The following is a 14,428-nucleotide window of genomic DNA, read 5'->3' on the forward strand; positions in this document are numbered from 1 at the left end:
GAAAGGGACAGATCCTGGAGAAAACATAATAAACCACCATCCAGCTGAGGAAAATATTGCATTAGGTCAGTGATCCACATGACATTTTTACAACATGCATAACTTCATCCAGGCATTAACCAGTATTGTTTTTTTTATAGCCTTTAACTGTTAGTCTTATCAATATTGCATTTTGATTGTATGTAGCATTCTGCCAGGCATTTTCAGATAAACCCACTGAGCAGAGGTTTTATGATCTAAATTTTATCACTGTTTATAAGCCTATAACTGTTGTTGTTGTTGATGATGATGATCTGATGCAGAGTAATAAGCTACACTGTACCATAAAATTAAACAATAACATTAACATAGACTATATTGCAAATTAATTTAATAAATGTACTGTAAATGTAGCCTGCCTTGTAATTGAATCCGGCATTACATTTGCTACCCATTTTCTCTGGAGCAGCTGTTTTGTGCTCAGTGTTACTTTAGGCCTGCTGCTAATCATGATTGCCTTGTCTTTGTCCATCTCTTCTGCTGATGTCTTGTCAGACTGCATCAGTTTGTTTTAATTAGCTGCTTCACCACTGTGACTTGTTGGAGGCACAATGCTTTTACATACTGAAGTACTAACTATTAGCTGAGTCTAAGCTACAGGTTGGCTCTGAAATATATTGTTTTAAAAGGGTGGTTAAAAGGTTCCATTGTTATGGCAAGCAATAGGAGATCTTGGGTTGTTAATTTACTTTTACTTGAAATCTTAATTTTTATATTAATATCTGATATTAAAGGCTCACTAAAGCAGTGGAGAATAACTTCCATGGACCCCCTCAGTACAGATTTAAGAACATAATTCAACTATTCACAAAGAAACCCAGACCCCCCCCCCCCCCCCCCCCGCTTCAAAATACAGAAAATTACATATTAAGAAAAAAAAATTCTTTCCCTTCCCTAAGAGGTCTTTTGAAACACCAATCCCAAACGAAACAGCTTTGAAATTAACCCCATTTGTTTTAAATGAGTAATCTTATGATGATCACAAATTCAGTATATTTTAAATACAATTAAGTGTATTAATTTTTTTTACTAGGGTAATAAGGAATCTGTTTGAATAAAAAGCAAGAAAATGATTTTTAACAGATTTCATGGGCACAACACCACATGTTGCAGGCACCAAAATACCCACATCAATATAAAAAACTTAACTTTTTTCCAACTTCTTCAAAAAAAACAAACGAAAAAAAAAGGAATGCTAGTCTATGTTCCAACAAGACAACAGGAAGTCAAAATTGACAGAAAAGTATTTTGAAAAAGTACTTTTGCCAGGACTCAGTATATGATATCAGTGTTACAATATAACACATGCCACAAAAAATACTAACATTTGGCAAACAACGTGGTAGAGTTAGAAGAGATATGTTAGGAAGAATGTGTGTGGGGTGTGCTAAGAGGGAGGACACAAAAAAATGTTGGAGGGAGTTATCGTTGTTGACCAAAGGATATGTAAACTTTTTGCTCTCCTCTGTACATGAGGACTGCAGATTAAATGAACGGGAAACATTTGATGAACAAACCTGTACCACTGTAATGTACACAAGCTCATGGGAATACTATGAGAAGAAACAAAATATCTCATTTATATGAGTGGGCATGTAGCCTTCCATGAGCTGAATGTCAATATGGATGTCAGCATTTGCTAATTACTCAGCCTGTTTATGTGTTACAGCCTCCTGAACACTTCTGTACTGAGAGCTACATGGACACAGACTGTACTGTTGGAAGTGTGCTATTTTTAATCGTTCTTTATGTAGATTAGTTAATGCCTATCTCTCTGTGTCTCCTGTGCAGCCATGTTCAACCTCATCCCAGTGGGTCTGCGAGTGGTAGCCATCCAGGGCGTCCAGACCAAACTGTACCTGGCCATGAACAGTGAAGGCTACCTGTACACATCAGTAAGTAAAATCATCCTCTTAAACAAGAGACATGTGTTAGTAGTGTAGGGGAGGGGCATGACAGGCACGCAATGCGGGGGAGGTCTCCCCTGTGTATACAATTTAAAAATGTACAAAAAAACGCAGGCAGCATTTACATCACTGACATTGGCGATATAGCCTATTAAGACACACCACAAACATGCACACACAAAACAAACAAATGTACAATATCTCTGCTTTGTAAACATTCATGTATGGTTACATAAATTGTTCTGGAAATGTCAAATGTGCCGACACGCATGCACTTTTACACTGATTCTCATAAACACTCCTCCCTCTCTCACTTCACTTATGCATTTACATCGCCGTAAAAAAAAAATGTATGCATGTTCTCCTGATTACTCCTTCACTCCATATGGCTGCCAGTCAGTACTGAAGACTGTACAGCTGGGCTTGTGAATCAGAATATGGATGCACTACATAACAACCTCAAATCCTTCAAGCATCAGTCATATGAATGCATTATGTCCTAGCAATATTTAATGTGGATGACACACAGCACTTTTCTAGCTGGGGAGGTGAGTGTTGTTTATTAACTCATGTCTGCCCATGTTCCTGTTTTGCTCCCTCTAAAGCTTGGTTTATGGTTGGCTTCTGAGAACCACCTCTTCAGAGAAACAGGGGGGAGGGAGTAGTAAACAGGAATATGAATATCTTAAGCACACTTTGAACAGAGCAAAAGTTGGCTCTCTGGCACCAGCACTAGTTGCTATGGTGATGCAAACATGAACCATTTCCTACCGCATTTTCATGAAGACCTACACACACTCTCGATTTCTCGTTTGACAGAAAATGATTGCCATGCATCTATACTATTGCTGACTGTCACTAACAAGATCAAGGACTTTTTAAAATAACAAGTGCCATCTGGAACAATTCTGTGACGGAGGCAGCTGACTTTGCATGCCTGATTAAAACATGTTCAGGCATAAATAATACAATCAGCTCCCTGCATCCTGCAAAGAACTTCCTCCGTCCCTGCAACTGTGGTGGGCGTACCTTGAGAAAATGACAGCAAGCCATGATTCTAACAAGACTGAAGCAGAGAGAGAGTTTCTAAGAAAAGATCTCCAGGTGGCTGCTGTTTACTGCACTGGCTTATTCCTACCACATACACACACACACTATTATTTCCCCCTTCTCCTACATTTAATAAACATCCTCCATATGATAAATCATCAGAGTGATGAGGTGGATGAGATTGAAGACGCAGCAGAGCATAACCAGCTCGTGTAATACTGTATAAGGAAACAGGAGTGAGGACTCCTTAGACTGATCTAATTATAGCACCAGTGCATCTCTTACAAACTCTATAACACACTTTAATGGCGCTACAGATGCTTCATGATGCTTTGATGCTATTTCTGCTATATGCTATGCAGTGTATTGTGACTCACCTCTGAATTTTGTGAAAAGGCATGTGACCAGATTGCAATGAATGATGTGAAGCAGTGTACAAAGCTTCTATAAAGATCAGTATTACACAAATGGGCTAGCAGAGATGGAATAAACACACACACACACACACACACACAGAGAGAGAGAATACTTAACTCCACTCACCACCAGTCCTCTGTTCCTACTGTGTGCTTTTTAATGATGCAAGCCGCAGTGTGGGTGATTAAATTGTATGCGCAGACATGCTCATTAAATCGAATAAAGACACTCTAATCTCCACATCTACAACATTATGGTACACCAGGACAACCCTGTGTTAGGTACCGACAGGCTGTATTTACCTGACAGCTGTGTAGCAAGCAACTGAATTAGACAATTATATAGGCATTTATGCTTTATAATGACTTTAAACAATAAAATGAGGGGTCAATATACACACAAGGATTTAAAGGTTTGTCCAGTGTCTGTTTATCTTCAGTATATATACAAGAAGGTCACCTCCATTTAAAGTACTGTTCAGCATCTTCTGTGTCCTGTGTCTTTAGTGTAATTTGGCAAGCAATTACCTGATAGAGCCAATGAGTAAGAGCTATGATACATTATGTGTTGAATTTGTATTGACTATGAATTATTGTGTATTGTGGAGTTTTGTTTAACCCTCTGATGTAGGTCTGAGAGGATCAGGTGCTCAGTGAGTGGAGAGCTTTCAAATGGCTTGAGAGGTAGAAAATGGCCTGTAGTGTGTATGTATTTTCTGTGAGTCTGCTCAGCATTATTATTCTGCTACTATGACGATGAAGCCTAGCATGGCCAATGGGGTGACTAATAAAAACCTAGTGATGTCTGCACAGCTCACACATATTGTGTGTGTGTGTTTATAGAGCTCAGTGTAAACTCCAGAAATATTGGCACCCTTCAATAGCCACCATTGTGCCAAAAAAAAAAAAACAGCAACAGCACAACATCAATGTTAGGCAATGTTAGTTATTTAGCAATGAGTCTCTAGATTTGAAAACTGAAAGCATGTGATCTGAATTAAATAGGACAATCTACATGCATAAACTTATGAAAGCAGCTTAAAAATGTTCTTCATGGAGGAGTGGTCCACAAGTGTACCAGCATTTTTAGACAGTACAGAAAGAGAGTATCGTTTTGAAAACAGCTTTTTTTTTTTTCTTTTTTTTTTTTCAGAAAAGATGGCACTCAAAAAAATACTGTGTTGAGGGCTTCTGAGTGGTGCAACAGAAACACGTTCGCCCTATCTTCTGAAGATCATCAGTTCAAATTCAGATAATGAGAGCAAAATTGGCTGTGCTCTCTGGGTGGGAGGGATGGCATACTCTCTTCCCTGTCAATCACAGCAACACTAGCCACTAGCCTTCCAATATGTGGAAGATATCAGATGGTGATTTCATCCAAGAGTGTTAAGCTGCCCTGTGACACAGCATGAGCAGCAGTTCAAAAAGATGTGGTTGGCTGGCTTCATATGTCTTGGAGGAAGCACATTAGCCTTCACCCTTTCCAGTTGGTGCTGTTGAATGATAGGGGAGAGCAGGCTGGTGGGTGAGAAATAGTCCAGACCATATTTGGGGGGAGCATTTAAAAAAAAAACTGTGTTGAAATAAAACTATAATAGCCTCAAATGTCAGTCATTGCATGTAATTTAGTTTCATTAAGTGTGCCAGTAGTCTGAGCAGAAGCCCTCCAGCAAACGCTTTAAATCCTCACTTCTAAGTGTGCAGTATGTCTGTATACAGCCTCTGTGCATGAATTTGTGTGCATGTGTGAAAAGGAGAGGAAAAGCCTGAAAAAAATCAAGCGAAAGATTGAAAGAAAAACAGATAGAGTACATGTGTGGGCGAGTCAGAATGTACCAATGCAAATGTATTCAGCTATCAGTGTGACAACAAGTGGGAGAGAGATAATCAATTAAAAATGATTCTGATCCCCTTTTTAGCTCTCTCCTGCTCTTTCTTTGCAGTTACTGCCCTCCCCAACAGAGCTAGGCATGCTCTCTATGCAGCACCCTTCTCTCTGTGTGTTTGTGTGTATGTGTACGTGGATATGCAGCCCTACACCCACCAGCAGATCTTTCTGTGAAAGTGAGACCAATTAGCACAGCTCAATATCATTGCCTCAGGCAGATTTAGGACTAGAAAAAATGTACAAGCTAAGGGAACTGCAGATTTGTGTTTACTATATTAAAGTGTTTGCTTCTCTGACAGGTGTAAGTAAGTGGTTTGATTTATTTAATAAAATTAAATATAATTGCCCAGCATTTTACAAAGAAAATCAATTCAGGGGTGGGAACATTTATCTTGGAAGCATTATATATGAGAAATATATATATGGTTTATGGAAAATATGCATTCAGATAATGGATAATTTCTTTATTGATTAAGGTAGAATTTGTTTGTGCCATAAAAGGAGATGTAGAAAGCTGTTTGTAGACTATTTGCAGCACTCCTGGTCTATAATACCCTGCACTGTTATACCTCTGTGATCATCAGATCTGGCTATATTGTTGAAAGCACAGAGCCCTAAAGCTGTAAAATATTGGCCATTGCTGGGGCTGCAATTCTAAGTCACTGGATTGTTTTTATGATTCTGTGTGTGTGTGTGTGTATGTGTGTGTGTCCAGACAGTGTGGGTCCAAAGACAGGGTTAGGTGGAAGGAAGAATGAATATAAGAGTGGTAAATGAGCGAAATGAAGGTGCCTCTCAGCAGTGCCAGAGGGAGCCAAGAGGGACAGTGCCTGAGTGGAATAGATCCTGTCAGCTTTCACTATTCAAATGGATGGAATTGTAGAACAGGAGTGTGAGGGAGAAAGAGGGGGAGGGGAGAAGAAAGCAATGAGATAGGGCGAGTGAAGAATGGGGAATGGGGATGTGGTTTGAATGGTAGAAGTGGTGGACTGAACATAGAGAAATTGAATAAGGGTGTGGTATTGAAAAAGATATTGAAGAACAAGAAGGGAGCTCTGCTGGAAAAAAAAAAATGGCTGAGGTTGAGATACCAAAGGTATTAAGCAACATATGTAAGGGATGGAGACAACATTATGGAAATTGAGACAATTGAAAATGCATTGTTCCTGTCTAAAGAGCACCCTTACAGCACACCCACACACACCTCACTTCTCCATGCAGGCATATAACCTCTTTCTCAAACACACAAAGCCTCATCCTTCTCAGCCATGACGTTACCACTACCCGGTAGGGAAGCCCAGTACCGAGGTAGAAAGAATGAGGGGAGGGGCAATGCAGGATTTCCCTGGTTGCAAAGCTCCAAGCAGCGTGACTGCAGCTGCTGATACAATTATGCATGCAGATAGGATCAGCACCAACACAACAACAAAGCACAGCCGATTCTACTTTCTCAAAATTCTGGTATTGTACATTGCAATTCTTCGTCATTTATAAATGCAGTGACTAGAATTGTGACTGTACTCTAGGATTTTTAAAGTGCAATTTTAAAGTGTTGATTTTTGTCTAAAGGAATATTTAGACTGCCATATTTTGGTATTATCTGAAACAGTGTTACATAATTATATGGACTTCACATTAGTGCAGAAGATACCGATTAGAAAAAAAGCAGCTGTTATTGGTGAATCTCTGCATTTGGCCTGTGATCTCCTGGATTTCACATGTGTTTAGCCATTATTGGCAAATTGATCTCTGCAGATTTTACCCTTTTATCCTGCACACCATTTTCATGCAGCAGAATTCCTCTAAAGGACAGCCACTGCTAATGTCCTCCTCTCCCTGTCAGTGTCCCTTCATACTGTCCAAGGCAATCCTGTGGATTTTTGCAGCACAGTGTAGATCTGTCAGCCTGTCTCTGGCAAGGCACAATGTCCACAGCTGTGTTCTTGTCAGGGTATGTGGGTGCTCAGCTCGTATGTGTGAATCATTTGAAACAGCCTGTGCTCTCGACACCTGGTATTCAAACACGTGTCAGCACAATGCCAGTGACATGACAGAATTGGGGGCTCCCAGAAACGTGCATCTTAAGGACATGCAATGAAGGATCACTTTCAATCAAGGATGTGTTTAGAGAGGCTTTGTTTTAAATATGCTGTGATCATTTAAGGTCTGTGCGTCTGTGACAAGAGACTGTTTTGTGTAGGCGGTGACATAGCTGTCTGCCAAAAGTTGCACATAACTTGACATGTCCACTAGGGGGCATAAAATATTTTTTTAAAAATGTAACATGATGCATGATAACATGAAGCATGTTCCTGTCCGCTTTGGCATCAATGGTGTAAAATATAGATACTACACAAGCTCAAATAAATGGGTTTTTGAAACAGATACCAAAGCCTGCTTCAATGCAGAAATGTAAACCTGCCTCAAGGTACTGAGCATCACTGGTGCATGAACTCTACAGCAAAAGAGCACTTTGCATCTACAGTATGTGTTTTTTCACATAATACCTACTGAACTAACGTAGCATTAGGTTTTCCAACACTGTAGTCTTCACACTGATCTATCTGCATGGCAGACATGTAAATAAGGCTTTTAAGCATCAGAAAAAGAGGAACGCTTCTGGACTCCAGCTTTCCTGAAGCAATGTAAAGATCACAACTCCTCTCAGGCATCTATCCAAGTTATTGAATTTTTGTACTGTTTCTGGCTAACTCCAAGATCCCAAGCCTAAATGAACAAAGACCTGACTAAGTACTAAACACTGTATCAGTACTTCTATAGTAATAACATTTGAGAGACTTGTTATACCGCAACACCTTATGCTAGACCCCCCGCTGTTTGTTGGCAGCCCACACGTCTGTAGATGATGCAGTTAAATGTAGATTATAGGTAGTGCACCAACTGCCTAGGCACATAATATTTGCTGTATGTTTGTGAATCCAGCACTACAGCTGTTTAATAATTTCATCATGGCTCCAACAGATTAATACTCAGGTTTTTTTATTCCATAGAGAATTCAAAGGTGGGTACCTTTCTCAAAAAGCTTGCCACATCTCTGTGTTGGCAATTTGTGTTCAATGGATATTCATAATTTGATTGCAATAGTGGAATCACTCTGACATATTCATCCTGAAATGGATCAAACATGTTGTAAATCTAAATATCTAAATCTTTTGATACCAGTTTGTTAAATTACATCCTATCAGTTCCTGAATTTACATGCCATCAATTATCTAAATTTTAACTCTGCAGAAATGGTTCTTAAAAACAGAATAAACGATAACAGGTTTCAAAGTAAAAAGAAGGAAGATGACAAGGCCAAAATGAGGAATACGCTGTAAGTTCTGTACAGTGTGAAAGTGAAGGCCTGGTGCAGACACTTGCATCCAGTGTATCAGCAGAGAAAATAATCAACCACCCACCCTCCAGTAGCATTGGCACAAACAAGATCACTGCTGATCCCTTTCAATTTGGCTATTATATCGTTCAAGCCATCACTTCTTGGAAACAATAACAGGGCAATTAGAACCAAGACCACAAAATACATGAACAGCTTCTTCTCCAATGTCATTAATCAATCAGTCTCAATACATTCCACTTACAGGGACACTTAAATTGACTGGTAGTATACAGTGCTTTTTCCAGCCATTCATAATGCATGCACTAAGATCTTTAAGCTCATTCTCTACTGTAAATACACACATTTAATCTAGCTATGTGTTTATTTACTGTGTCTATGTATGTATTAATCTACTGCCTTTATGTTTGGTGATGATGTCCCTTTATAGTGCTGCTGCTAACTATTTGAATCACACTAACACTTTGTATATATCTATCACAAGCGTATTACAGTTCCCTCTCACCTCTGTGTTACCTCTACACCATTTTTTGGGTTAAATGCCTGTGTGTGAGCATTCAAATGATAAATTCTATGACAAATTCCTTGTGGATACACACTTTTGATTTGTACTTTTTTAAAATGCCTACTGAATCACATTATGCTTAACATATTTTAATGTTGATGTTCCTCAGGTCAGTTACAGTTTCCTTCACTTCTTTAGGGGAAGCCTTAAAATACACTATCACTTGTTGTAGTGAAACAATAGATTACAACCAATACAACATTATGTCTGGAGTTATTTTAACACCATGTGCAGGGGTTCATTCGATTAGATCCATGTTATTAACATGTCTTTCTATGAAGACCGTTCACACCTGAGGACACGTGAAATAAATAAACTGACACAATGTCTAATGTGCCTAATAATACTAATAATATGTTATATGGAATAATAATTGGCATGTAAATTTTGTATCTGTCATGTGAATTTAGATGCTTTTTCACAACATATACATTTGTGTCAGTGCACTGTGACAAACCTGGTGGGTGGAAAACACTGAGAAGCGGATGCTGGAACATTTCAAGATTTGAAAATAATTGCAAGGTTGAGTGGCAGTAGAATGGGCATCAAACTAATGTCAGTGTACAGAATGTTGCTTGAGTTTGGTTTGTCTTTGGTAAGCTTTAGTGAGCAGGGTGTGTGCAGGATAGCTAAAGAGAAAATGAGAGGATGTGGGGTAATAAATTGCAGAGTTTTTCTGTCTATGTCATATCACCATTCTCTTCTCTCAGACTGTTGGCTGTTGTGCGGTGCAGAGGCCAGTCTGCATTAGATCAATATTGTTGGGAAGGAAGCTGTGTGTTAATGAGGAACTGTGGTCATGCAGGTTCAACAAGGCTATGTTGTTTTAAGGTAGTGCTACCAACTCCATAGAGGGAATTGATTTAAGAAGACAGTTGGAATGAAGATACAGTGGTTATAAAATCCTACAAGATAAAACACTACAAGACACTGGAGATTTTATTTTTCAGAAATAGTGGAAAAGTAAGAGCAAGATAGAAAGATGAAGGGAATCTTCCTAAGAGGGTGAAATCATATCAGTTAAATGTATATGCATCAACATGTGTGTGCATCTACATACATATTTTGTGCCTTTGTGTTGCTAAACCATGCCTCCTCCTTGAACAAGAAGCCCGCTATCTCACCTGGTGTACTAAAAAAGTGATTTCAACCTCCTGTTGAAGCCAGTTGAAGGCCCTCACGCCTACACTTCTCTCTCCTCTTCTACTCTCTCCTCTGCAGGAACATTTCACACCTGAGTGCAAATTTAAAGAATCGGTGTTCGAGAACTACTACGTGACATATTCCTCCATGATATACAGACAGCAGCAGTCAGGCAGAGGCTGGTACCTGGGCCTGAACAAAGAGGGCGAAATCATGAAGGGCAACCATGTAAAGAAGAACAAGCCTGCCGCACATTTCCTGCCCAAACCTTTGAAAGGTCAGCTGGTCTTTTACATTACCTTGCCCAGGGTTTGCTGTCAGTTTGTTACATGTAATTCTTAATTATTACTAAATATTAATGGCTTACTACTTGACAAATGAGAGTTTTTTATGTTATAAGCATATTGGAAAGCTGATGGAAATAGGAGTATTTACTGCAACTGCAATGTAATGCTGTAACTTTACACTGATTTTTTCTTGAAGATCTCAGACTCAGGTAGAGCTCATAGCTGGTTTGAATGACTACCAGATGAAACAGCAAAAGCTCTCAACAAGAGCTTATTGTGACTACCTGATCAAGCAGCAGTGCATGTCATCTGCATACAAATTTTACTTTGGTTCTGACCTGACACAACATTGACTGTGAATTACTATTTCAGGATTGTCAGGAATGCCATATTATAATGCATATTTCTCTCCTGACTCAAGAATAATTTTTAACAAAAATCCTATGCACTGAAGCTTTAAGTTTCCTCATTCTGCTTTTATATTCTGAATTGTATCAAAAACAATTAATTAGGATTGTTTTTTGCAGAAACGTGGACAGGGCTTATAATGATTTTTCACTAAGCTGGTATTCCAGGGGACCAATTAAGGAACGGTCACAGTGCTGCAGCATGAACTTCATTATGAATTCTCTCTCCAACGAGTATGAACCTTTACAAAGAGTCACTGAGAGTGGAGTTTGAAAATGCACTTTCTTTCTTACCTCCTTCTTACCACCTTCATTTCCAAGAAATGCAATGATCTCTCTGTTGCCACTTTGCACTATATCTGTATTTACATGCACAAGCAATTTGCCAGAAAAGTGCTTTCAAAGGATGCCATTGACACCTCAGCCATTAATTAGCAGGCTTTTTCCTTTTTCTAATACTTAGAATCATACCAATATTAGGATATATGGCTTTAATCTTAATGACAAATTGGTGGTCAGACAGCATTACTGAGTGCACTGATAATGATGAGCCTCCAGTCTCACTGTCTCCTCCACATCCCCTGGAGAGCAGCTCCATGCACGGTTGCCCTGTAGCCCCGCTAGTACATGAAGTATTGATTCTAACAGCTCTCCACTGAAGTGCTGTATTGATCGCATGTTGTAGGGAAAGCAGCTTTTACTGTGGTTAAAGGAAGTCTCCTTTAGTGCTGCAGCCGTAGTTTAGAAGACCAGTCCATATCTATTGTAGTTTGGAGCTGTGCTCTAAAGAGGTGTCCAATCTTATCCTCAAAAGGCCACTGTGGCTGTAGTTTTTCATCACAACTAAGCAAGATCCACACCTGATAATCGACTGAAGGCCTAGATGAATTGATTACAGGTGAATCAGGTTGTGGCTCCTGCTTTATTGGAATGAAAACCTACAGTAACATCGGCCCTTTGTGGATAAGATTGGACATGTCTGCTTTAGGGTTCCATAGATATAACTGTGCTTCTGAAGCCAGCAGCTTAGGCAGCATATGTTGCCTACAAAGACGGTGGTACAAAGTTCGCTTAAAAACAAGTGTTTCTGTTAATGTGTAGACAGGCCATTAAAACACACTTTTCTTGGCAGACAGCTTCTGATAAATACATGATCTGACAGTTGTACTGGCAGCAGTCTTGCTTTGTGGCCATATGTCTTTACACTCAACGTTTGTCACAGTGCTCTAAATACTGGTTATTCTGTAATATTTGAATAAAAAATGGGAATAAAAAATGGGATTCGTTCAGTAAAGAATACTCTCTCCCAATTTCTGTCTCTCAACAGTGACCATGTATCGGGAGCCCTCTCTGCATGACCTGACTGAGTTCTCGCGCTCTGGCAGTGGTACGCCCACCAAGAGCCGGAGTGCATCAGCTGTCCTTAACGGAGGCAAGGCTGTGAGTCAGAACGAGTCCACGTAGCCCAGCTGCTCTGGCCCGCTTACCCTACGCCTTCACCAAAACCTCCGGATGCTCGTGACTTCACGCAGACTTCTCTCCAAAAAGAAAAATAAACATAACAAAAAAGATACAAACTTTTGGTGGTTCAGAACAAAGACAGCTGACATAGCAACACCACACCTTCTCTCAATCTAGGGTGACATTTGATTGGTTTGTTTTGAAATTAGACTGCTGTAGTTTTTAGACTTTTACTTTTTCACCACAGTAACAGCATCTTGCATACGAGCAAACCTTGATAATTGTAGCCTTTGATATTGCAGGGCATTAGCCCCTCTCAGGTTGGTTCTAGCACCAAACTGAGTCAGGTTTTGTTTTGGTTTTGTCTATGAGAATCACTAGATGACATATCTAGGGCCTGATCAATCAAGTGATGTCCTTATTAAAAGTTCCAGGCAGGGAGTGAGGGCTGTTACTATTTTCGGTGCAGCAATCGAGAAAATCCCACTGCCCTTCGTGTTTCCTGTGTGTGAATGGTCATGCAGAAGGGCAGGCACTAGCTGGGCTGCATATGAGTGCACTGGATCAGAAGACTAGCCCTCTCAACTATGGAATTCTTAAAGCCTATATTCTGCTTGCTTCACAAAAAAGGTAGAGTGCATCCTGTCAGATTCGGCATATGTGACTTAATGCTGTTTACTAATAGTTTGAATTAGCCGTTAGCATATATTCCTTCTCTGTCCTTTGTGTTGCTCACCACTTTCAAAAAATCAATGTTCTTCATGGCCCTATCAGTAAATGGAGATTCCAGCACACCAAAGACAGAAGTGTAAGAAAGTCCCTTTAAGAAGTCTAACCATGACAAGGAAAGATAGACTTTAATGCTGGTTATTTACCTTTTTCTCTGAGAAAGGTGTTTGAGGTGGGCTGCTTGCATTGTAGCGGTGAGGGCGCAGTATTCTGGAAAAGTGCTTTTGTTGACATGCATTTGCCTTCATGTCTCATTGGGTTACATTGTCTTTGTCTACGGCCCCTTTATAGTGTCTGCCTTGCCTGCTCATATCTATTCTCGTTTTTGTCTGAACCTGGTCATCAGTACTTAAGACTGCCAGGACATGTTAACCCATCTCAAACCCCAGACTCCATTTCGTGTGTGAGTAGCTTATTGTGGTGATGGTTTTCTATATAAAGAAAAGACATTCTGTGGAATTTTAGGTGGCTTCACATTTTATATGTCTTATTTGTAAAAGTGAAAAAAAAATCTTGAAAAATAAGAAAAAGAAAAAAGTAAACTCTCTTGTACAGGGCATGTACAAACCCAAGTTGTGTACAAATGAAGACCCTTTTTGTGGGCTACTGTATGTACTCTTTCCCTCTGAACAACGTAATTTAATCAAAATCGCTTTGGGGACTATCTTGGCTGTTTGTTTCTGGGCTTTTCTGCATTTTTTTAGGTGAACATATCTGTTGCATGGGACACATTGGGAATTGGAGGACTAGAGCTGCATGATGTAGGCTATGTGTATTAAACCCACGTTGGATTACATGTTCTAAACTACCAGGGATAAACCAGAAAACCATACGTCCCTATGGGTTCTATGCCCGTTACCTTCCAGTTGTTTCTTATTTGTTGTATACGCAAAATGCACTGAATAAAATGTTTATATTAAGCTATACTTTTAAAACATGTCTACTTGCTTTATTTGTTTTTATTCTATTTTGCTTTTATTAAATTCCATTAAATTCATTAGTAATCTACTTAGTGGGAAATCTAATTGATATTTTCAATGCATTTCATTCATCCATCAGTTTTCCATACCACTTATCCTACACAGGGTCAGGGGGGGAGCCTGGAGCCTGTCCCAGGGAACGTGGGGCACAAGGCAGGGGACAAATGCACACACAATCACACACCCATTCACACAGGG

At 39.6% G+C, this 14,428-nt stretch overlaps 1 protein-coding gene across 7 annotated transcripts in view; it reads left to right on the top strand.

Moving 5' to 3' along the window:
• The window catches only part of fgf13a (fibroblast growth factor 13a), a 103,825-nt gene extending 89,640 nt beyond the window's left edge, over nt 1–14,185 (top strand). For all 7 annotated transcript variants that reach the window (XM_034306180.2, XM_053235426.1, XM_026918445.3 and 4 more), the window contains 3 exons: nt 1,831–1,934; nt 10,445–10,643; nt 12,388–14,185. In XM_034306180.2, coding sequence (XP_034162071.1) covers nt 1,831–1,934; nt 10,445–10,643; nt 12,388–12,524 — 440 coding nt within the window. In that variant the 3' untranslated portion in view covers nt 12,525–14,185. The remainder of the gene's footprint in view (nt 1–1,830; nt 1,935–10,444; nt 10,644–12,387) is intronic.
• Nucleotides 14,186–14,428: the final 243 nt, after the last annotated feature.

This window comes from Pangasianodon hypophthalmus, chromosome 7 (assembly GCF_027358585.1).
Source record: "Pangasianodon hypophthalmus isolate fPanHyp1 chromosome 7, fPanHyp1.pri, whole genome shotgun sequence".
NCBI lineage: Eukaryota > Metazoa > Chordata > Actinopteri > Siluriformes > Pangasiidae > Pangasianodon > Pangasianodon hypophthalmus.